Raw genomic sequence first — 22,612 nt, 5'->3', positions numbered from 1 at the left:
ATCTAAATATGCATATGTACAAAAAATATATATAAAAAACAAGTAAATTGTGTTTTACTATATTTACAGTGATGTTATGTTATTTTACCTTTGACATGTAAAATCACAGTTTACTTATGTAAATTTAATGATATTCTAGAAAGACAGTACAAAACCGTGAAATATACAGTAAGATACTTTGACATTACTATTTTTTTGGAACAGTGTAACTGAAAACACTCTGAGTGTTTTATATAAAGATTTGTGAGTGGCAGCAGTTTCATGTCTGTTATCAGCTGTTCTGTCTGCAGTGACGTCCTCTGTGTGTGTTTTACTGTGCAGAGACTGATCCAGCTGCAGTTTACTCAGCAGTGAGAACTGAAGACGTCACTTATGGAAAAATCATCAAAGACAAGAACAAACGATCAAAGACGAGAGGTAAAGCTGCTCTTCTTCACCTCTGCATAAAATGTCCTGATGATGTTCACGTGGTTTTTTATCCTTCTGTGTTTGAGCGTGCTTCAGAGGTCGCACAACTTCAGCTGCAGCTCAGACACAAGTTGTTAAAAGGATGACTTAGTTGTTAATATGAGTCCTATAAAAAAAGGCTGAACAGACCAAAGCGTGTTTTATTTTCTGTTCATGCTTTTTGTATATGAACAGCACTTTGTGAACCCTGGTTTATTTTAAAGTGCTTTATCAGTAAAGGTGTTATGGTATGAATCTGACAACACTGATGAGAACATGTCGCCTTTCTTGCTTGTGGTTAGTGTGTCATTCTGCACTGAAAGAAGATGGCGGCTTTGCTTTTAGCGCAGACACCTCACAAATCTATCCTTTCACTGATTGGCTCACAGCAAAGGTGCTGAGAGGAGAAACTGTGACGAGCAGTTTATAAAAAATCCCCACTTACTGTGTGTGATGCTTCATTACAAATACTGTTTACACACAGTAAGCGCTGCAGTGATTAAACATCTTCTTCTTTGTCTGAACACAAAATATTTAATGATGAAACTCTGATGAGAAGTTTCCACATAACTAAAGCTGCTTCTTTCACACCGAGGATGGACTCAGGTGCTGCACCAAGGCCCAATGTTGGATTGAAGGATTCTGAACTGTGAATTATTCCCAATCAGATTTTTTGTGGAACATGAAGCTCAACTTAAATTTCCCACTTGGAAAGTTGGAGCACCAACTTCCCCTGAGTTAGCAATCCAAGATGGCAGCACTGAATGTAAACAGCAGTAAAAGTGTAAACTTTAAATCTGTCCTGTCCCTTCTGTGTATTTGTGACTCACTAAATAAGTAAAACACAGAGCAGTGACCAGGCTCTATTCATTAAAGTGTTTTATGAGGACAAATAAATCAGTATTGTGCTGTTTGCTACTGATACCTGAACGGCTCTAAGAACCAAAATAACTCCTTTATTTTTGTCTCTTTTGGCTGTGAAGTGTCTGGAGCCCAGCATTAGTCTGATACCAGCTGCAGCACAAACTGCTTCAGTTAATAAAAGTGCAAGAAGGTGTTTGTGGTTCACAGCAGAGGTGCAGAGAGGAGAAAAAAACAGTGAAACCCTAAATACTTCCCCACCCTCCTCGAACACAAGTGCAGCCTCAGCATCATGGAAACTATTTAAAAACTGTAAACTATATAATGGATAAAAACTAATGAACAAAGACTAAAGCAACCTTTCTACGTTCTTCCAAACTGCACAGCTCCTTAGTGCACAGAGCTCATTCATGTCAGCATTGATTGGTGACACAGCTCTGGAATAAAAACTGTTTTCCAGTCTGTTTGTCCTTGTTTTAATCGTTCTGTTCTGTCTGCCTGATGGTAACAGTTCAAACATGAGCACAGTCCAATGAAGCCATGATGATGATATTAGCCTTTTTGAGGCAGCAGGCACCATGTAGGTCCTCCAGAGTTGGGAGAAGCCATCCAGTAACTCTGTGGAGCTCCTTTTTCTGTGCAGCAGCAAAACCACACACAAGCAATACATTAACGTGTGGAGCCATGGTATGGGGATCTTCCTGAGGACCCTCAGGAAAGTCTCTGCTGTGATGTCTTTACCCAATCCGTGTTTAGACCCTGGGTCATTTCTGCTTGAAGTAAACTTGCAGAAACAGGAAGTCCTGATCCTCTCCTCGTGGTCAGTCAGTGATCAGGTCGTTTGTCCTGGACACTGTGGTGTCATCAGGGTTCATCAGATTGTAGAGCAGGGGCTCAGCACACAGCTCTGTCAGGATCCAGTGTTGAGGCTGAGAGCTGCAGAGCTGTGTCGGCCCACTCTGACCCACTGTGGGTGTTGACAGCAAGTTATTGATCCAAAGATACCAGGTGTGTGGCAGTCACAGAAACACACACACACCAGTGTGTGTCTGACTATTATCTGTAACATTACAGATTACATGTTTTGTCATAGCTGTAATGTTTCAGCTGTTCTGTCTGCAGTGACAGTGTGACTGTGTGTGTTTTACTGTGCAGAGACAGATGCAGCTGCAGGGAGAACTGAAGACGTCACTTATGGAAAAATCATCAAAGACAAGAAAAAGCGATCAGACACGAGAGGTAAAGCTGCTCTTCTTCACTTCTACAGTCAGGTAGTTTTTAGAGCTAAACATTAGAGTGCTAATGTTCCCCTGGAGCTTTCCTGGACACGTCTGTGCCAGGGTGCTGGACAGGGGATAAAACCTTGGGATCAGGAGGAAGATGACTTCATGTGATCTCATGACCTGGTGGAGCTCCTACCTCCGTGTTCATAGTAACTGAGCTCTGAAAACAATGTTTGAAGATAAACTCTAATAAGAAGTTTTTGCGTAACTAAAGCTGCTTCTTTCACAGTGAGGATGAACTGAGGTGCTGCACCAAGGCAGATTAAAATATTGTAAACTGTGTCCAAAGCTGCACAGACAGAGAGGTTTCAGAGTCTGCTGGTGGTTCCTGTTTTTTAAGAAAATGGCCTGTATTTGTATAGCGCTTTACACATTCAGTCATCCACCCATTCACACACTGGTGATGGCAAGCTACATTGTAGCCACAGCTGCCCTGGGGCGCACTGACAGAGGCGAGGCTGCCAGAGACTGGCCTCTGACCACCACCAGTAGGCAACGGGTGAAGTGTCTTGCCCAAGGACACAACGACTGAGACTGTCCAAGCCGGGGCTCGAACCAGCAACCTTCTGATTACAAGACAAACTCCCAACTCTTGAACCACAAAGTCTCACAGCTCAGCCTGTTGAGGTGGAGAGAAGAGAGACATAAGCTGATGAGCTCTGTGGGTTAAAGGTTTGAGTTTTGTTTATTTCATCGATGTCTAACAGCTAAACTTTGTGGAAGTGCTGTAACTTGTTGCTGAGATGGTTTCCAGTAAAGTCTGACTTACGTGTTTTCAGCTTGTCAAACAATCTCTGCGGTAAAGTCTTGAGCAAAGTTTGCAGCTCGGTTGATGGCACCTTTGTTTTTCTCAGAAACACTTCATAGTTCTATCCGATCAGTCATTGGTTCACAGCACAGGTGTTAAGAGGAGAAAAAAAACTGTGAAACCCCCATCAGTCATTAAAGTACTCCACCACTCAACTGTGCAATGATCCATCACAATAGTCATGACAACTACTGAAGAAGTTTACAAAGAAAAACACCTATAAACTCACAAGTTATCCAAATTGCACAGCCCCATGAAGCACATGTAATGTCCACATGCCTAGCATGGGAATAAAAAGGGTAGAAGGACACCAAGAGCCCTTATCCACTTGGACCTACTCAGGTCACCTCGACTTGGGGTTTTCATTTGGTGGAAGTCCCTGGTACTGTTTATTATTATTATTTATTATTATTATTATTATTATTCTGTTTTTAGCACCTGCTAAAAGCCAGAGTTCTAAGCAATCTGAAAAGAAAGAACAAAAGAACAAAGAAAGTACAAAAGAAAAAATAAAGAGTCTGAGGGGATAATATTCATGAGGACCCTGAAGAAGAAGTTAAATCTCTGCTTTGCCTTCTTAACCACACGTTCAGGCTCTTGTTGTTGTAAAATCCCAGAAACTGGACGTCTGTGACCTTTTCCACACAGTTCCTGCTGATAATTACGTGCTTAATCACAGTGAAGTCAATGGTCCTGTCTCGTGTCCTGGACATTTTCGGGACCAAGTTGTTGTCTTTGAACCACTGAGACAGTCGCTGGGTAGACTCATTGTCCCCAGAAATGACAACCATCACCGTGAGTCAACTGCAAATCTGATGAATGTGTTGCTGGGCGCAGTGATATGAGAAGAAAGTATGGAGCAGGGTGCTCAGCACAGCTGTAGAGGTCTGAGGACATACTCTCACCCTCTTTGTGCATCCTGATGGGAAGCCGTCGATACAAAGTCATAATATGTGGCGTCATTTTCACAAAAAAATAAAATTCTCCAATAATAAGATGGAAACGTTGCTTAAATATGAGAGCGAAGCTGGAAGCAGCAAATCATTCATCTTTTAAAATGTGACTTAATGCACTTGCTTAACAAACTGTTGCAGCTCTTTGGGCTCCAGGCTCAGTTCTGTGAATCAAACAGGCACCTAAAGTGTGATTTGTATCTGAACTGGTTCCCAGTAAAGTCTGAACTGGGACTGTGTGTGATGCAGAGAGGTTGGAGGTCTGGATTGAACTACAAAGCTTGTAATCATGTTTCCTGTTGTTTGAACTGTTTGTGTTCAGGCTTTAAACCAGAGCCAGACGTCGTCTACTCTTCACTGAAGTAGTCCACCAGTCCAACCACTGACGTCCAGCTGCTGGTCTCTAACTGGTCCTCAGACCAGAGGACATCCACATGTTTGAAGATTTCTTTATACATTTTATATTTTTTTAGCTTTATGTTGTTGTTTTTTTCACTTTCTAGACTCAAATGACTCAAATGCAAAATTTTGTTATGTTACTATGTCCCATGTCCTCGGTAACTGGTTGGAATTGTTGTAGTATGTTTGTGATTGTTGGCTCTTGTTTCCCGTCAGTGATCTGGTTTCACTGGTTTTCTTCATGTGCTTCTGTGGGTTTCAAAAAACTGTCACATGAAAAATCTGACTAGTGTGATTGTTGCTAACACACACACAGCTTTAATGCAGAAAGCAAAGAATAAACATTAAACTACAACCACAGACTGAACACAGCAGAAGCATCATTCAGTGGCCACAGAAAACCTTCATGATGTTTGTGTTTGATGCTGCAGAGTTTTTATTTCTCTCTCCTCAAACACCAGATGTCAGTAGAGTGCAGTGACATGAAATCTGTTTTCTCACCTCTTCCAATTTATAATCCTTCCTACAGAGGCTGCTGTGGGACAGACAACTCTGGCTGACATTTATCTCTAGTGACTGTGAGTCAAACAACAGAATGATAATAAAAACTAAAGCGAAACTGAGCCTCTAAAATATCAGCCAATGGTTCAAAACTAAATATCAGCAATGGAAACCTGTTAAAGTTTCACTGATGATCTGCTTGTATCCATGTTAGTGTTTAAAGCCCAACATCTCCCTCTAGTGGCCATATATATAAACCATGTGTGAGGATGGTGTTAATGTAAAATGTGAATCATAGTGTTCCAGTCAGTCATCAGTGTGTCTCTGCACAGCTGTAATTAAAATGTGTTCAGAGGGCCTCAGTGTCTGAATGGTTCCAGTTCAGCTCCATAACAGCAGCGTCCCTGGTTTGATTCCTTTGTTTCAGCTCATACCTGCCTCTCTCACTGAGGGGGACGTCCACACACACACACTAACTCTATTTGAACTAATAGAAAGCTGGTGCTCAGAGGAAGAGGGCGGGCTTTACTTGGTGTCAGTGAGAGAAATGAAAAAAAGCTCAAATGAGTGAGAAGGACGATGAAGGAAACATCTGTGCTGTGTCTGCTCTGTAAGTAGAATCTCTGTGTTTGTTTGAATTCTTGTACTTTGACTGTCTGCTCTCCTGATAACTGATGATGGAGGAGAAGACATGAAAAACAAATCAGGCTGAATTCAAGTTCAAAACACCATGAGGACCAACTGCAGGTCTGAACTGACTCTTTATCTTTGCTCAGGAGTCGAGAAAACACAGCAGGCAGTGAAAAGATCAAATCATTCACTCATTATATCAACACAGCTGAGAGTCTGAAATACGACATTTAACATTTTCATCTATTTAGTATACTATATACTATAACTGCCTTTAAAGTTTTTGTGCTGCACAAAGTGACCGTTAGTGTTTGTGGTTGAGCCGTTTGTGGTTTAAACAGAAACTAAAGGAGCTCAATTTTTCTTTTTCTGGGGGACAGAAAAAAGAAGTTGCAGGCGTTTCCTCACAGGGTTGCCAGTCTTATAAGGGGAAGTAACATGTCTGTGACCACAGGCCATGAATCTAAAGCAGTTTGGTTAAAAACCATCTTTTAGTTAATTTAGACCAGTGATCACTGCTCCTTTTGACGGACTTCACTCATTTCTATGAATGGATTTGACTTCAGTGACACCGGATCCTGTCAAAAACAGGAAAATGAAAAATCAGAAACTATCTAAACATTTAATTTCTGTTTACAGATTGTTTATTCCTCTTTGACTAAAACTCCAACCTTCGTAATGAAATCACATTTTCTCTTTTATTTTATTAAGAGAAAAATATTTCATTTATCTTAAATGTAATGTTGTAATTTTACTCAGTTACTATAACTGAGTACTTTTACTCTCCTTTTCTAGTACGTCTATTCACTGACATCTTAATCCTGGGTTCTCCTGAGCTTGAACCAGAACGTCAGACAAACCATCGACTGCAGGAGACATGAGCCTCAGACCATCTCACCATCACTATCTTCATCATCATCATCAGGTGTGTCATTTTTAGTTACAGGAGCGCAGCGATGACGGCCATGTTTGAGCTGTAACTCTTTTCTGAGTTTATGTAGCCAGACACTTGTTCACATACACGAGTCAGCTATAACTAAATAATAATGATAAAATAAGTTGCAGTCGTTGTAGTTTTGCCTCTGCTCACCACCAAAGTAAGAGTTCAGTCAAACAATCAAAGTGTAAGTGAAGTGCAGACTTTCAGCATTTGGAGCTACAGACACAGTCTCCTGCAGAGGCTGAGGAGTAATGGGACGACTGACAGCAGCTTCATGACCAGGTGAGGATTGTTCCCTCAGCATTTATGAAGCAGCCATGATATCTGAAGCTGATTCAGTGTGTTTGCATTTTATAAAGTTTGACTGTAATTTTAAATGTAAGGCCCTCAGAGACGTCATCAGAAAAACAAAACAAAGTTATAATGAAACTGCTGTCAGTCAGTCGTCCAGTTACTTTATCCCCCCTGAGAACAGAGAACTGTATCAAAGCTGAAAGTCTGACCTTCATCACAGTGTTGCTGTATGATTAAAATCCACTGTGGTGCTGTACAGAGACATTTTACAAAAACATATGGACCTAATTGCATTTTCATGTCTTCATATCAGGAACAGTTAACTGAAGACCATTTTTAAAATTAAATAAATATCACAAAGGTCCTGGGTTTGAGTCCTCCATCTGGTCAGGGCCTGTGTGGGTTCCTCCCACAGCCTGAATCACTAAGTGTGAACGGTAGCCCGTCTCTTTGCCCTGTGACTCGCTGGGGTACCTCGTCTCTCGCCCGATGGCAGTGCCCCTGAATTAGGATCCCCAGCATGTTATTTATTTATTTTAATTTAAAATGTGAATTATAGTGTTCTCTCAGTCATCAGAACCAAACAGAAGGATTTCATTTTTCAGGGTCATAAAATAGTTATGATAAATTCAGCCTATGAAAATGTATCTTTTCCTATAAACATGTCCTCTGGGATCAAACTGTCATTAGAAGCAAGAATTCAGTCATATGTATATATTATTAATGCTGTTAGTCTTACTATTATTGCCTCTCTCTGTAGCCCACCTTTCAGACAATCGCTGGCATGAGAATCACGGATTCATATGTCCTCAGCTACTTTGTCATGTTACCTCTGTCTACGTTGTGCCTGATTAGACTAATAGATGCAAGAGTCATCACACATAGCTGTAAGCCATATGTCTTTAAGGATGATGTAGTAAGATGACTTAAAATGATATTAAAGTGTTTTAGGGTGATAGTTTAGGGGATATAAGGTGTTTTAAAATAGGCAGTTTATATGTTTCAACTATTTGTGGATTGGCTACAGAGAAATCCTGGAGTATGCCTACTAATGGATAAAGGACTTAAGTGGGTCAGACTAGTCAAGCTCCTCTTTTTGTCAGTGTGAAGATGTTTTAACTAATTCCTGAGATATTTTAGTGTAAGAAAACAGAGCAGTTTCTTTTTTTTTCTTCTTTTTTTTTTTGCCTGTCCCATTTGGCTCTTTTGCCATCAGAATTATTGTCTAAAGGCGAAGAAAGATGCCCAACGGATTTACTTTACCAAATGGACCATCCCAGCCTTGCCGTAATGGTCTATTTGATTCACCTTTGCTTTTATTGTTTATTTTATTTAATTTTCACTTGCTACACACGGGACAGACATGACTGGGGGAAAGAAAAACAGCGGGGAAGAGGAACAGTGATAAAGGACAAAAACAAACATACAAAAAATCCATATATCAATCACCTGGATCACCTGTTGAGAAAGAAAAAAGAGAAAACAAGCAGAAAAAAAGAGCAACATAATAAAGAACATCACGATGATATATGGGAATAAAACTGTAAATACTAAATATTAAACATTATTGTGCAGCACGTAATATCGACAGCGCACAGTGTGCTTTGAGGTAGGAGCCAAAAAGGGTGTAGTTTGTCTGTGTGAGCACCCGTGTGTTCACCTGTGAGCATGAGCGCGCTTGTATTAAAAGGTTCCTTCATGTAATGATCTGCTAGAGGGTGTGGGGGAGCCACAGCCCCGTCCTCCAGGGCATGAAGCAGGTATGGAGGAGATCAAGACTCCAGACATCCAGAGGCCCTCAGAACACAAGAGACCAAGGAAGACCAACAGAGGGGCAGCTGCGCCACTGTCCCAGAAAGAGCTGAGGAGAGCCCCAGATGAGGGGTCACTCAGCAGCCGCGGAGCAGAAGCCGGGGGGGGTTTCAGTGACGTGCCCGTGAGCTCCGCCGGCAGCCAGCTGGCCCAGAGTCACAAAGCTATACTCTGTACCCCAGGTCTAAGTACCCTTGCCCCTGGAGGGGGAAACTGCACCCAGACCCAGGTGGTGTTACCCTTTTCTCTGGGGTGGAGAGAAGCAGACCGCCCCGACTCCGCAGCAGCAGGGAGGCCCCACATTCCAGACCCCAATCGGATGGCCAACTCCTCCTCCCAGCCCCCCCGCCCCAACAGGCAACAGAGAACGGGGGTGTGTGAAGACTCCAAACCTCCCTCCTCCCGCTCGTATGTAGTGTTGATGCATGTATGTTCTAAGGTGCATTTAAAACCCAGGAGGACATGGAGCTACCTGCCAGAGAGCAGCAGGTAAGCGCATAGCCCCTCCTGATAGCCCTCAGTGTCTACATGTATTTAAAATTGAGAGGTGGGCAACGACGCCAGGGGTGAGACCAGACGTTTTGGTCTAAGTTAACTTTGGTCTAAGTTAACTAGACAGAGAGCAATTTGAACAATACCTCTTAATTTTTTACTACATGATAAAGAAATTCTGTTGTGGTAAATGAAAGAAATGTGCCAGCATGATTTAAATTGTAAGAAATAAATGTTTAAAATTACAGAAGAAGAGAAAGTTTCTGTCAACTCACAGAAAATACCCTGTTGGGTTTTTGTTTTAGTGTGAAAAACAAAAAATAAAAATTCCACGACACATTCTCTAGAACAGGAATCGTGGTGGATCCTGTCAAAATAAAAGCAGGGGAAATTTAAAGGCGTGGCACGTAGCACTCAGCCCAGGCACGTGAACGCATGCGCATATGGATGCACACTCACTGATCCACCGTATATGACATTACAGATTATTTTACATATAAATCCTTTATAAATATACATTTCGACTGCAGAATATTTACATTTATAAACATTTTTAGACTTACAAAAAAAAAAAAAAAAAACACCCACTCAGGAACACCGGAAATACACTGTTGGACCAACAGTGTATTTCCGTACCAACAGCATCGCTCAGTGGTCGCGTCTACGGGTTTCCTCCATTGTTAAAGTGGAAAATTATTGAATCCATAGACTGTGTTAGTGTTTGGGATGTACCGGGATAAACGGGAATGGCTTCACTAACACTCCCGTCTCTCTGCTGGGCTCTGCTGTTCGTCTTCGTCGTGGTTTTCGCTGAAGGTGAAGGTGAGCTCTCCTCCAGCTTCCACTTTCTCTTCGGTTACACCACAACGGCAGGACGCGAACATTCCTGTTGTTTACTGTAAACAGCTGTCACGTATTTAAAAATAAAATAAAATAGAAACATACAAGCTGCCTCAGGACACAGCGAAACCTCCGAGGCCAGAGCTTCGTTCACATAAACGACACAAACAAACAGAAAGCCTCCTGTCATAATCGCTTCACCCTGCCCGCCATGACAGACGTCACGAGGCGAAGGACGGATGTCGGTTGGAAAAATTTCACATAGTGCCCAACTGTAAGGTCAAGTGGCTTCTGTTCTACTTCCACCTCCACAGCAGCCACAGGTGATGTTATCAATACCCACTCCTTTCTGTTTTTCCCCATACACACAAATAAATCAGGTCCATCCTCTGTGCTTTCTAGTGAGCGTTACCGCAATGATCTTCTTCACTGAGAACTGAAACTTCGCCCAGCTGCCCACATCTACTTATTTCTTCCTCTTTCCCAAAGAGCCAGATCATCAGATTCTCCTGTGTCTTAAAAAATGTCTTTAATATCTATGATTTAATACTTATTATGCAACTAACTGCATGTCTCTGGACTGTGGGAGGAAGCCAGACTACCAAGAGAAAACTGAAAACTGCTTGTATATAACAGGAGTCTGATCTGACTTACAGCTTCAAAGGTTTGGCGACTTTCTTCTAAAATAAAGTACAAGAAGTTTTGGGGGTTGTTTTTCCTTTTATTTGTTTCAGCGGAGTTCACTGGTCTCTCTCTGATTAGCTGATGTAGAAGTGAATAGTTGTACTTTGACCTTTAACCTCTCTGCTCTGTGTTGTTTCCTGTTTCAGCCCAGAACACCGTCACAGCTGAGCCTGGACAGGATGTAGTTCTACCATGTCGAATTCCGACAGGCAAAATCATCCAAGGTATGAAGTGGAACAGAGCTGACCTGGAAGAATATGTGCTTTTTTTCCGGGATGAGCGGCTGGATCCAGATGGCCAACATCTGTCTTTTAAGAACCGGGTGGATCTGCAGGACAGGAAGATGAATAATGGAGACGTGTCTCTGATTCTGAAGAATGTGACGACTGCTGATGATGGATCATACAATTGTAATATTTTCAACAAAGTGACAAAATCATGGGAGAGCATCAACACCGTCAGCCTGACTGTTTCAGGTGAGTGAGTAGAGTTGAGTGTGTGTGTGATCAGAGGTGAAGCTGCTTCCTGGTTGTTGATGTTTGTTTCTAAAGATGTTGTTGATGAGACTTTGTAGAAAGCAGCTGGTCTGAGTGATGTGATCAGAGTGCAGTAGATAATGTCTGACAGCAGTTTGAAGAGGAAATAGATTCTGTTCTGTTCTTCACTCATCACCTACCTGACAGCTGACACCTCACACCTGTTTCTCACCTGCAGGTCAGCCAGGAGGAGACAAACAGGATGGACCTGTTGGACTCATCGTTGGTCTGAGTGTTTCTGCTGGGGTTCTTGTTGCTGCTGTTGTTGGTTTTTTGATCTACAGAAAACATAAACAACCACAGAGTCAGGATTCATACTAGCCTCCTGTTGAACTGCAGCCTGTTTGAAACGTCTCAGAGTTTGTTTTTTTACAGCTGAACTCCTGCTGATCCAGACTCTCAGTAGCGTTATTCTTAGCATTGTTCTTGTTGCTGCTGTTGTTGGTTTTGTGTGCTACAGAAAACATAAACAACAGAAGCGGGATTTTAACTAGCATCCTCATGAACAGCAGGTTTCAAATGTCTCTACGGTTTAGTATGTGTAAACTAACAAAACACTAAACTTACAAAACAACACTGGTTTAAAAACTAATTGTTTAATTTATTCCTGGGTCACACTACATGACATCACTACAGAGTACAGACAAATGATGCATCATTTACCCGAATCGCTATAATTGAGAGAAATCCTGGAAAAAAATATTAGGACATAATAAGTGACAAGTTTCACCTGCTCTATTTGCTCTATTTGTACCTCAAAGGCCTCTAACACCTGAAATCTTTTATTGTATGAAGGTAAAATATTGTGTAGCTTCAATATTCATCATCTATCCAGATCTATCACAGTGACATGGAACCGCCCACCGTATTATAAAGCTTTTCCATTTAATGTATTTAAAAGGTGGAGGTGTTGCTCTTCCATCACTGTCACTGGCAGATCTGAATGAATACTGACCTTAAAAGTGAAGGTGAACCCTGTTTGAATGACAGCATGTTGTTTACCAGTTCATTGATATTAGTGAATGACTCTGGGTCAGGGATGTCAAACTGGTTTTACATCGTGGGCCACATTAAACTCTTTCTGTCCATGTAAAGTAGTTTAAGTGCACATTCAATCTGACATATCTCTGTGTAAGAAGGAGAAGTGCAACTTTACCAGCACCTCTGAGCTTTCTCTAATAAATTTCTGTACTAGATGGTGAAAAAAAACAGGAACTTTCTGTAACTTAACAGCCCGTTTATTGTTTATTTACTTTGGTGTCGTATGAATCACCTTTGATGAGGTCGTCAGCTGTAAAGCAGCAAAGCTGCATTTTCCATAGATACCCAGTGGGCTTGTGATGGGCAGATTATGGCCCCCGTGCCTTATGTTTGACACCCCTACTCTAGGTCTTGTGGTCTGACCCAGAGAGGTAAACTCTGACGTTGACTTAAAAACAAAACCGAGAAAAAGATATAATAGGACAGGCAGCTAAGCTTATTTTATTATTTATTCATTATTATAGAAAATGATAGCAGGTTATGATATGGATGAGTTACTCAGAGAATTGAATTTGTAATCTCTGACCTTTTGTGAAGCTTTTCAGCTTAAAATGTCAGAACGACCAGACACCAAAGACAAACCCACTGCGTAAAGGAAACTTTACTACACTACATAAGGAGCAGAAGACACTAAAATACTAAATAAAAACTAAAACATTTTCATGCTATAACATAAAAACTGACCTCGCGCATGTCAGCTGATCTTTTTATCATTTTTAGTTTGTCATAGAGACAAAAAGCGACGGAGCATTTAGAGCAGAACATCCTAAGAGGAAGTTCAACTCTGTGGTTTTTCAGTTACGCTGTGTTCAACTGTGAATAGTTCAAAGCAAAGGAGGAGTGATGTCAGTGTAGCTTAGAAAACAGTCGACAGCCAGGATTACAAACACTACACAGTTTCTGATTCCATCCTTTTCCTGTAAGTAACTAGTTAATGTAACTCTTCTTTCTAGATAACAATTTGATGTCAAACGTGACTCGTGTGAGCAAAGTAAAGGCTTTTCAAACTATTTTCTATCCATCCGTCCGTCTAGTGGCTCTAAGCACTCGCTGCAGTTGTTCGTAACTTCATCAGTGATGATGGTGAAACGACAGGGAGTAAACAAATGACATAAAATGTGACTAAATAAAGGGACCAGTGAGGAAGTGTCAGTACAACAAAAAGATGCAGAAAACAAAACGATGGAGTAAAAAAAACCCAAGGTTAAAAGGAAAACACAGGAAGTCTGGTACTGATGTATTTTGTTCTTTTGGGTCAGGAAATGACACTAAACATATTTACTTTGCACACAGGAACATGTGAGAAATGTTCAAAACAAAGTTTTGACTCATATTTGTTGATTGATTTATGACCAGCTGCTGCAGTTTGGAGCATGAATGTGATTCTTTGTTTATTTGCACTTGAATGTTCTCTTGTTAATGCTTGTTGGCAACGTTCTGCACTACAGGAATAAAAGTAAAGTTTAAAAATCATCACTTACTTGCTTTGTTTCTCTTTCTGTGGCGTTTGTTTCTCATGAGCACAGAGTTTCTTTGTAAGCAGGATTCATGCCGGCTTTCTTCTCTGTAGAATAGAAATTTCAAACAAAACTTCTTCGACTTCCAAGCTGCTCAGAAAAATAAAGAGTGTGCAGCTCCACACTGGGAGCATGGTTCATTACCTAGTAAGGCTATTTTCGGAAGATTTGATTGGTCAGTGGGAGGTGATTGCAAACCTGCACATCATAAGTTACCATGGTAATGTGCCCAGGTAAGGAGTCCCTTTGTAGTAAACCCCAAAGTTAACCCTGAAGTTATCCGAATAAGCCAAAATCCTGCCTCACAGCACAGACCTGTGACAAGAACATTGGTTTTTTTTTCTTATTTTGTCAGCAGTGATGTCATTGGAAGGCGGCGTTAAACTAATCGAAAGTATGCCGATGAGTCAGCGTGTGTCCGTTAGTTTTTCTCCATTTATACCTGCACCATAATGACTCTGTTAACCATTATGTCTCTGCCTGCCTCTGTGGTTTGTCTGTGTCGTGGATTTGGCCTCTTCAGGTGAGCTCTGTCCTATTATTTCAACTCAGTAATCAAAAAGCCTCGCTTACCTTCTTTTCTAATAAGGTTACCCTGACCGCTGTGGAACACATTTGGGCTCAAATCGCCCCATAATATACTTTATATTCTCAATTCAGGAAGGAAGTACAGATGTGATGTCTGTGTGGATCAGCACCCTTTACCTGTATTTACTTCTGTGACATCTGAGTGGACTAAGCCATCTCGCGTGGTTTGTAGTGACGCATGTCATGTTCTGCCATGTCCCACTTGTTCCTGATGAAGTTTGTTTCCCAGGATGATTCATCAGGAGCTCAGCTCAGATAAAGCAAATAGGACATAATCGTAAAAACTGCTGTGAATTCTGATGTTCACTTCAATCATCTTAATCTAATCTTAATTTAGAGAGATTCTGTGTGCAGCAACAATCATAACAGCAGCAAACCAGTTGTATTTATGAAGGACTTTAACCTCTGACAGAAGTTCTGAACATAGAAATACATCAGAGTAAAATTTATATTGCAAATTAATAAAATTACAACACTAAATAAAAGCATCAGCATCACCAGATCAAATTAAACACGGGTTAAAAAAAAAAGTAAATAAACAAAATAAACATCTCAAACTGTCTCGTATGCCAAGCAGAAGAGGTCAGTCTTAATGACGAAGTGTAAAAGGTCTGTAGCGTGAAACAGATTCCACAGTTTGGGAGCCGCTACAGCAAAAGCCCCGTCCTCTCTGACCCTCTGCTGTGTACCAATGTTACATTTTATTTATATATAACTCTTAAAAAGGGTTTACTGAGTGGTTTGACAGGCTAAAGCTGAAGATTTACACAGAGAACCGAACATTAAAATCACAACAAAAGAAAAAAAGAATATATATGAAAACACCTGAAAGTAAAACATGTCAGATGTAACCTCATCAAATGAAAACAATCCATTAGAAATTAGTTTTAAAACTGATTTAAAGGAGGCCACTGACTCTGAGCCTGATCTGCTCAGGCGGGTTCCTTCCAAAGCCGAGGAGTCCCACTGACAGAAGCAAAACCTTCACTGTAAAACAGCCGGGAGGCCTTGTGTGTATCTGCTGTACAGCTGGGAAACAGACCAGGTGGGTCTATATAAAATAAAGAACTTTTATATCAGATATTAGCAAACTGCAGGCCTCTGCAGCCCAGTTTGAAATGTGAACATCTTCAAACTTGTAACTCTGATTAGCACACAGGTGTTCCTTCATGTTTTCATGAATTTATTTTTGATATTACATAACTTGTTTGACTTCTCAGCAAGCTGATCATTTTCATAAATCAGGATCTGAATACTTTATTAATCCCCGAGAAAATTATGTGGTCACAGTTGCTCCAAGACTATAATATATTGTATTATTTAATTTATCTTTGTTAATTTTTCTTCTTACTAAGTTATTAATATAACAAATTTGTGTCTAATTATAAATATACACACAAATATGTAGAAATGAAAAACTCTCTAAAACCCACAAGTTGAGAGAAATGTATTAAAAATGAACTAACATTCAATAATAATAAAAATGTCCTTTGTTTGTTTTCCATGAAAACGTCTTTAAGACAAATAACAAATTTCAAATATAAAAATGCTGGTGTAAACGTTCAGGTAAAAAGGTGAAATGGAGCAGAGCTGACCTGGGAGATGAATATGTGCTTTTGTACCAGGATGGGCAGTTTGATCCAGACAACCAGCATCCATCGTTTAAGGACCGGGTGGATCTGCAGGACAGACAGATGAAGGATGGAGACGTGTCTTTGATTCTGAAGGATGTGACGACTGCTGATGATGGAACAAGCAAGTGTGGTGTCCTTGTGGGAGAATCAGCATCATGGGAGATCATGGGGACTGTCAACATGAGTGTCGCTCCTCCAGGTGAGTGAGTAGAGTTCAGTGTGTGTGATCAGAGGTGAAGCTGCTTCTTGTTGTTGGATTAGATTCTGTTCTTCACTCATCACCTACACGAATGCTGACACGTCTCCTGTTTCTCTCCTGTAGCTCAGCCAGAGAGTGTAGAAGTTGACTTGATAATTACTGTGTTAATTACTATGACTGTTCTTTTTCCCGCTGTTTTTGGTGGGCTTGTCTTCTACAGAAAATTCAAAACGCAACAAAGTCAGGTACTATAGTAGTCTCCTGATGACCATCACGAGGTTTGAAAACCCTAACATGAAATTACTATTTAAAAACTGGTTTAAAAAACCCCCATAAAGCAACAGATAAAAAACAAACAGGCCAAGTTATGCCGATTTCATAGTTTGATGATGGACCAACCAGAACGAAGGTCAGAACAAAAATAGGAATATTTTTTTTTGTTTTCAATAGCAACAAGGGTTTAAAAATGTAATCCAGTGTATATGTATTCTGAGGGCATGTAGCACTAAAAATATTCAGTACGAAGTCAAAAATATGCATGGATTTATTAAATATACTAAAGCTATTGGACCAAAAGGCAGCAGATTCTGAGAGTCACTGCTGTGTTAACAAAACTGTGACCTCATACTTAGTATGTTACTTAAATTTTAACCAAACTCCTGCTTTATGTATACCTCTGCTGTAAACTTATATAAAGCCAACGATGTGGCCTCTCAAGTATTGGGAGGTGTTGCAGCAGTGGTGCCTGTTTTCCTTCAACAACACGAGCTGCTGCTGGAGTTTCTCTCTTTACCTCAATGCAAACTCTTTGAATCATGTTACAAACTTGCACCAGAAGAAGGCTACATTGATACAATATGCAGCTACATTTTGGATACATTACATTACATATACGTGAACGTGGCATCGTTACTTTGATTCTATTGGCTAAAATGATTAAAAAGAGGTGTCGATCATGCAAATTGACCAAAAGAAACCAAAGTTACAGCCCCTCGGAGTTTAAAGGGCCAGAGGCCAATCGAACGCTCTATGCGCACAGCAGAAAAGGGCTATTACCATGTAAATGTGTGGTTAATTCTTCAAAAATATATTTTAAAAAAAGCATTTTTAGGCCTGTTAATAAAATTAATTAATTTCTGCTCTTTAATACCTAAAAAATTCAACTGGCATGGTGTCCAATTGTCTGCCAAAATTGGACATTTTTGTACAACGTCTGGATATTCCTGTTTTCACAGGGCTGTAATTTTTCACTGTTTCACTTTAGAAACATAAATCTTTGCACGGATGATGTTTATATGTTGGTTACTGAAATTCTGGAACCAAATGTGATCTGAGGCATATTTTTAAAAGGGTTATATGCTAAAAATTAAAAAAGAAATTAGGCGAGGATAAAATCTACTTACTTTTTCTGTGTTCCAGTCTCAGTAACTTTGACACAGTAATATCTGCTTCAGTATTTACACCTCTGATGAAATCTCACAAGTGTTAGCTTTATTTTGATACCAAGATTGTAAGGACAAGTTTGTAATTGCAGAGAAATAAACAATTAAATTAGGGCATTACATTTTTGAGCAGGAAGCTCAGAAACCCCCTTGGGGCTTAAGAGGTTAAACAGTTTTCTGTTTGACGTTTATTCAGCTGTGTGAAAACTACAACTTTAATCTCAGCCAAAACGATTTACTCAGGAACAAATAAAACACTGAAAAAAGCCAAACAATAAAATTTTTAGTTTATCTAATTGACTTATATATCATGTTTAACCTGAGTAGCAAAAGACTGCGGTGATCTGAAAATGATGTGCCGGGAATTTATCTTTCTCGCCAGCTCTACTGACCCTCGACCTCCCGTCAGCTATCGAGCTGGTGGGTAAAAGACGTCTTTGAAAACTTCGAAGCACTTTTGCAAATATGTGCAAATATGTGATATCAGAGCCTCGCCTCTGTCAGTGCGCCCCAGGGTGGCTGTGGCTACAGTGTAGCTTGCCATCACCAGTGTGTGAATGGGTGGATGACTGGTTGTGTAAAGCCCTTTGGGGTCCTTAGGGACTAGTAAAGCGCTATATAAATACAGGCCATTTACCATCTTGATAAACCAAGCAGATATTTAAAGTTTACACAGCTACATTCTGCCTGAAAATATTTTAAAAGTTTATTGTGTGACCCAGAAAGATTAATAAGAGTAATATTAAAACTAAGTGGCTGCCGCCATTATTGGAACCTAATTGGCTGAGTCGTGCTATGAATTCTGGGATAGGTTGGGCCACGAAGGATACACCCGACCCATCCTTCAAATCTGGGGAAATGAAGGACGCATATTTTGGCCGCATCAACAACAGTGCTCAGCAAGAGGTTGAAGATGTCATTGAGGACATCTGTCAGCTGAGCACTCTTCCAGAAATGTTATCTGGACCAGCAGCTTTCCGTGGGTTAACTCCGCAAAGAGTTTTCCTCACATAAGCAGATGTCAGACACAGAACCTGGTCGTTGTGCGTGTGTGTGTGTGTGCTCCCAATGACTAAAAATAAATTCATATATTATTCGAAAATGCCCAATAACTCGTCTGTTTTACACAAACTAATATTAATGTGGCCACATAAGTGTCTAGTAGTGGGTGTGGGAAGCTATAGCCCTGCCCCCCTGAAGAAGCCACGGCACAGAAGCCATGGTGGGCCGGGGTGACGAGCATGCAGGCTCCGCTGGCAGCCAGAGTAGACCCATCCCCGAGCCTTGAGACCCCAGGGCCCCCACACCCTGGGGTCTGACAGAGCCACAGGGTTCAGGTTCTGTCAAGCAGCTGCTGGGAGTGAACCAGTACACACCCAAGCACACCATTGTTTTTTCTTGTGACATTACCCATAAGTTTGATGTGTCACATGGCCCTCTTCCTATTGAAAAAACAAAAGTTGTATCCAAGATGGCCGACTTCTAAATGGCCACCATGGTCACCACCCATCTTGAGGAGTTTGCCCCCTCACATATACTAATGTGCCACAAACAGGACTTTAATATCACCAACCATTCCCATGTTATTACGGTGTATCCATATAAATGGCCCACCCTGTATATTAATAGTATAAATTAAACATTTCCTGCAGTATTATTGATTTTCCTTTTAACATTTACTCCTTCAAATTTATGACACTACCATCTTAAATTCCTTCTGTCTCAAAATCTAAATTCTGAATCAAACAATGAAATTACCTATAAACAAGGTCAATGAATGTGGCAATATGAATCATAATACGTAAATGTACAGAAATATACAGTTAACAGTTGGTTTAAATAATAATGGATTGCGTGCCCTGCGACAGACTGACAGAGGCGAGGCTGCCATATCGCACCATCGGCTCCTCTGGCCATCACCAGTAGGTGAAGAGTCTTGACCACGGACACAATACCGAGAGTGTCCGAGGTGCAGAGGCCTATTTCTGTTCAGGAATGTTGTGAATACTTTGAGATTCATATTAATTGCAATTCCTACCTCTACATTTATTTTTTAAAATATATAATTAGCAAGCGTGGCCGTGCAATGTTTTATATGGTTTTTTTTTAGTTTTTATTCCTATTAATTATATTTTCACTTGTTACCTCTGAATTATTGAATCAGACTTAGATGACATGAAATTTTCAGCACAATTATAATTCAAATACTCCTTTAATTGTTGATTATTCTCATTAATTTGCGATCATTTTATATATTTTTCCATAGTATTACATTTGGATTTAACAGATCATCCTCTCACATAACAGACAAATATTTGTGAAATTATGATACATTTCTGGACGTATTTTTACAATCTAAATATGCATATGTACAAAAAATATATTTAAAAAACAAGTAAATTGTGTTTTACTATATTTACAGTGATGTTATGTTATTTTGCCTTTGACGTGTAAAATCACAGTCTACTTATGTAAATGTAATGATATCCTAGAAAGACAGTACAAAACTGTGAAATATACAGTAAGATACTTTGACATTACTATTTTTTGGAACAGTGTAACTGAAAACACTCTGAGTGTTTTATATAAAGATTTGTGAGTGGCAGCAGTTTCATGTCTGTTATCAGCTGTTCTGTCTGCAGTGACGTCCTCTGTGTGTGTTTTACTGTGCAGAGACTGATCCAGCTGCAGTTTACTCAGCAGTGAGTAAACACAGCAGGAACTATGTAGGTCCTCCAGAGTTGGGAGAAGCCATCCAGTAACCCTGTGGAGCTCCTTTTTCTGTGCAACAGCAAAACCACACACAGAAGCAATACACTAACATGTGGAGCCATGGTATGGGGATCTTCTTGAGGACCCTCAGGAAAGTCTCTTCTGTGTCATCTTAACCAGCTCTGTGGTGTTTAGACCCTGGGTCATTTCTGCCTGAGGTAAACTTACAGAAACAGGAAGTCCTGACCCTCTCTTTATGGTTCCAGCTGTCTGTTACTTTTCTTCTTGAAGTCAGTGATCAGGTCGATTTTCCTGGACACTGTGGTGTCATCAGGGTTCATCAGATTATAGAGCAGGGGCTCAGCACACAGCTCTGTGGGGATCCAGTGTTGAGGCTGAGAGCTGCAGAGCTGTGTCAGCCCACTCCAGTGTGGGGACTAAGTAACGCGTTACAGTATCTACGTTATTATTGTTCTAACGAGCACGGTAACTAGTTATTATGACAAAATCAGGAACGCGTTAACCGTTACTGGGATTTAGATAGGGTCGTTATTTGTTACTTCATGTGGTGGCTATCGCGGAGCTTCCACAGTTTCAGCAGGTGGATGAGAGAAAGGGGAGGCAGGAGGAGAGACCCAAGGCCGGTCCGAGCGTCAGGTGAACTGAACTTCAGGTAAGAAGTTATAACCTGCAGTCTATCTGTGTCAGATATAAACCAAGACGTCATCTATTCTTCACTGAAGTAGTCCACCAGTCCAACCACTGACGTCCAGCTGTTGGTCTCTAACTGGTCCCCCCCTGCACCTCAGACCAGAGGACATCCACATGTTACAGAGATTTTTACATGTTTCACTTTCATTTCTCTCTCAATTCGACTCATACAAGTCAAACAATGTATTCTATAGTTTACTTACATTTTTAAAGTGCGCTTTACTGAAAAACTGTGTGTTTGATGCTGAAGAGTTTTACTTCCTTACTCAACAATAAATATACCAGGAAGCAGTTGACATTGGAAAAACAAACAAACAACAGATTTAAAAGTTGTCAGTTTCTGGTAGCAGCTTAAATGTTTTCATGAGTAAAAACTAGTTTTTCTCCTTTTTGTATTTGTTTATTTAAAACAAAAACAAAAAAAGCCTAATTAAATTTTTAGAATGACCAGTGAAGGAGGAGAAAAAACGGCTGCTGTCTCCACGTGGTCGCCACTGAAAAGGGTTTTTTTTTAAAAAAAAATTCATTCCTCCTCCTGGAGGAGAAGCTCAGTATAAATCTGCTGCCATCTACTGGCTACACTGAGTGTTACAGCAGAGCAGCTGCTTTATAAATGAAAAAAGGACAAGAAACCAGTGTTACTCTGCCATCCAGAGGAAATATCTGGCTGTGCATCATGTTTCTCAGATTTTTACAGTAGCCTCAGTTTTCTTTGAATTCCATCCTTTTCTTTTGGATGTTCCCTTTACTGGTCTCCATAGTGACTCATCAGCCTCCATCCCTGCATCCTCCTCCTTCTAACCAACCCTCTGTTGTATTTCTATTCTCCTCCTGCCTGCAGCTCCATCTTCACCACCCTTTGTCCAGGATATCCACTCTCCCTCCTCTGCACACGTCCAAACCATCATAACCTTTCCTCTCTAACTAAAGTCATCCAGGCTTTTACATCTTTAAGATGTGGCTGTAGTTTAGCTAACTTGATGTTTTTCTATTTGTATGTTGACATGGGGGGACAGTTCCAACCTGCACTGAACTCTGTTATAATTGTGATGGTTTTAAATTTTAATTTTCTTAAATTTCACACATGGCATCACATCTGAGTAGTGTTTACCTGCCTCGTCCATCTTTGTCACAGCTGCAAAATTAAATTACCATGACAACATCTCAGTACAGCCAGATAGACACCTGATACAGGGGCTTCATTTAAGAGGTAACAAAGTACAGGTTAGGTGTCAAAGGTTACTTATTAAAAACTAAACTGTTGTGCAGTTTTCTCTCAGTGGGAAAA

General features: G+C 40.5%; 1 protein-coding gene and 1 long non-coding RNA gene across 2 annotated transcripts; both read left to right on the top strand.

Moving 5' to 3' along the window:
• Positions 1-319: 319 nt before the first annotated feature.
• LOC146389830 (uncharacterized) lies at positions 320-5,651 on the top strand. The gene is made up of 3 exons (XR_014798578.1): positions 320-417; positions 2,464-2,547; positions 4,675-5,651. It is a non-coding gene; the product is annotated as an uncharacterized LOC146389830 (long non-coding RNA).
• Positions 5,652-10,034: 4,383 nt separating this feature from the next.
• LOC146389829 (myelin-oligodendrocyte glycoprotein-like) lies at positions 10,035-13,994 on the top strand. Its single transcript, XM_084913824.1, has 3 exons — positions 10,035-10,242; positions 11,091-11,420; positions 11,659-13,994. The coding sequence occupies exons 1-3, from the start codon at positions 10,167-10,169 to the stop codon at positions 11,799-11,801; spliced, it is 549 nt and encodes a 182-aa protein (XP_084769950.1). The 5' UTR covers positions 10,035-10,166; the 3' UTR covers positions 11,802-13,994.
• The last annotated feature ends 8,618 nt before the right edge of the window (positions 13,995-22,612 follow it).

Source organism: Perissodus microlepis, chromosome 3 (assembly GCF_051167445.1).
Source record: "Perissodus microlepis isolate ML-2025 ecotype Zambia chromosome 3, ASM5116744v1, whole genome shotgun sequence".
Lineage (NCBI taxonomy): Eukaryota > Metazoa > Chordata > Actinopteri > Cichliformes > Cichlidae > Perissodus > Perissodus microlepis.
The sequence above is the reverse complement of the archived record's forward strand: the minus strand, read 5'-3'. Positions and strand labels throughout refer to the sequence as shown.

Bases quoted from the DNA above. Each gene is read 5' to 3' on its own strand.
- LOC146389829 (XM_084913824.1), top strand. From the start codon at position 10,167: ATGGCTTCACTAACACTCCCGTCTCTCTGCTGGGCTCTGCTGTTCGTC. The intron at 10,243-11,090 runs GTGAGCTCTCCT...TTCCTGTTTCAG, and splicing joins GGTTTTCGCTGAAGGTGAAG to CCCAGAACACCGTCACAGCT. The intron at 11,421-11,658 runs GTGAGTGAGTAG...TCTCACCTGCAG, and splicing joins CGTCAGCCTGACTGTTTCAG to GTCAGCCAGGAGGAGACAAA.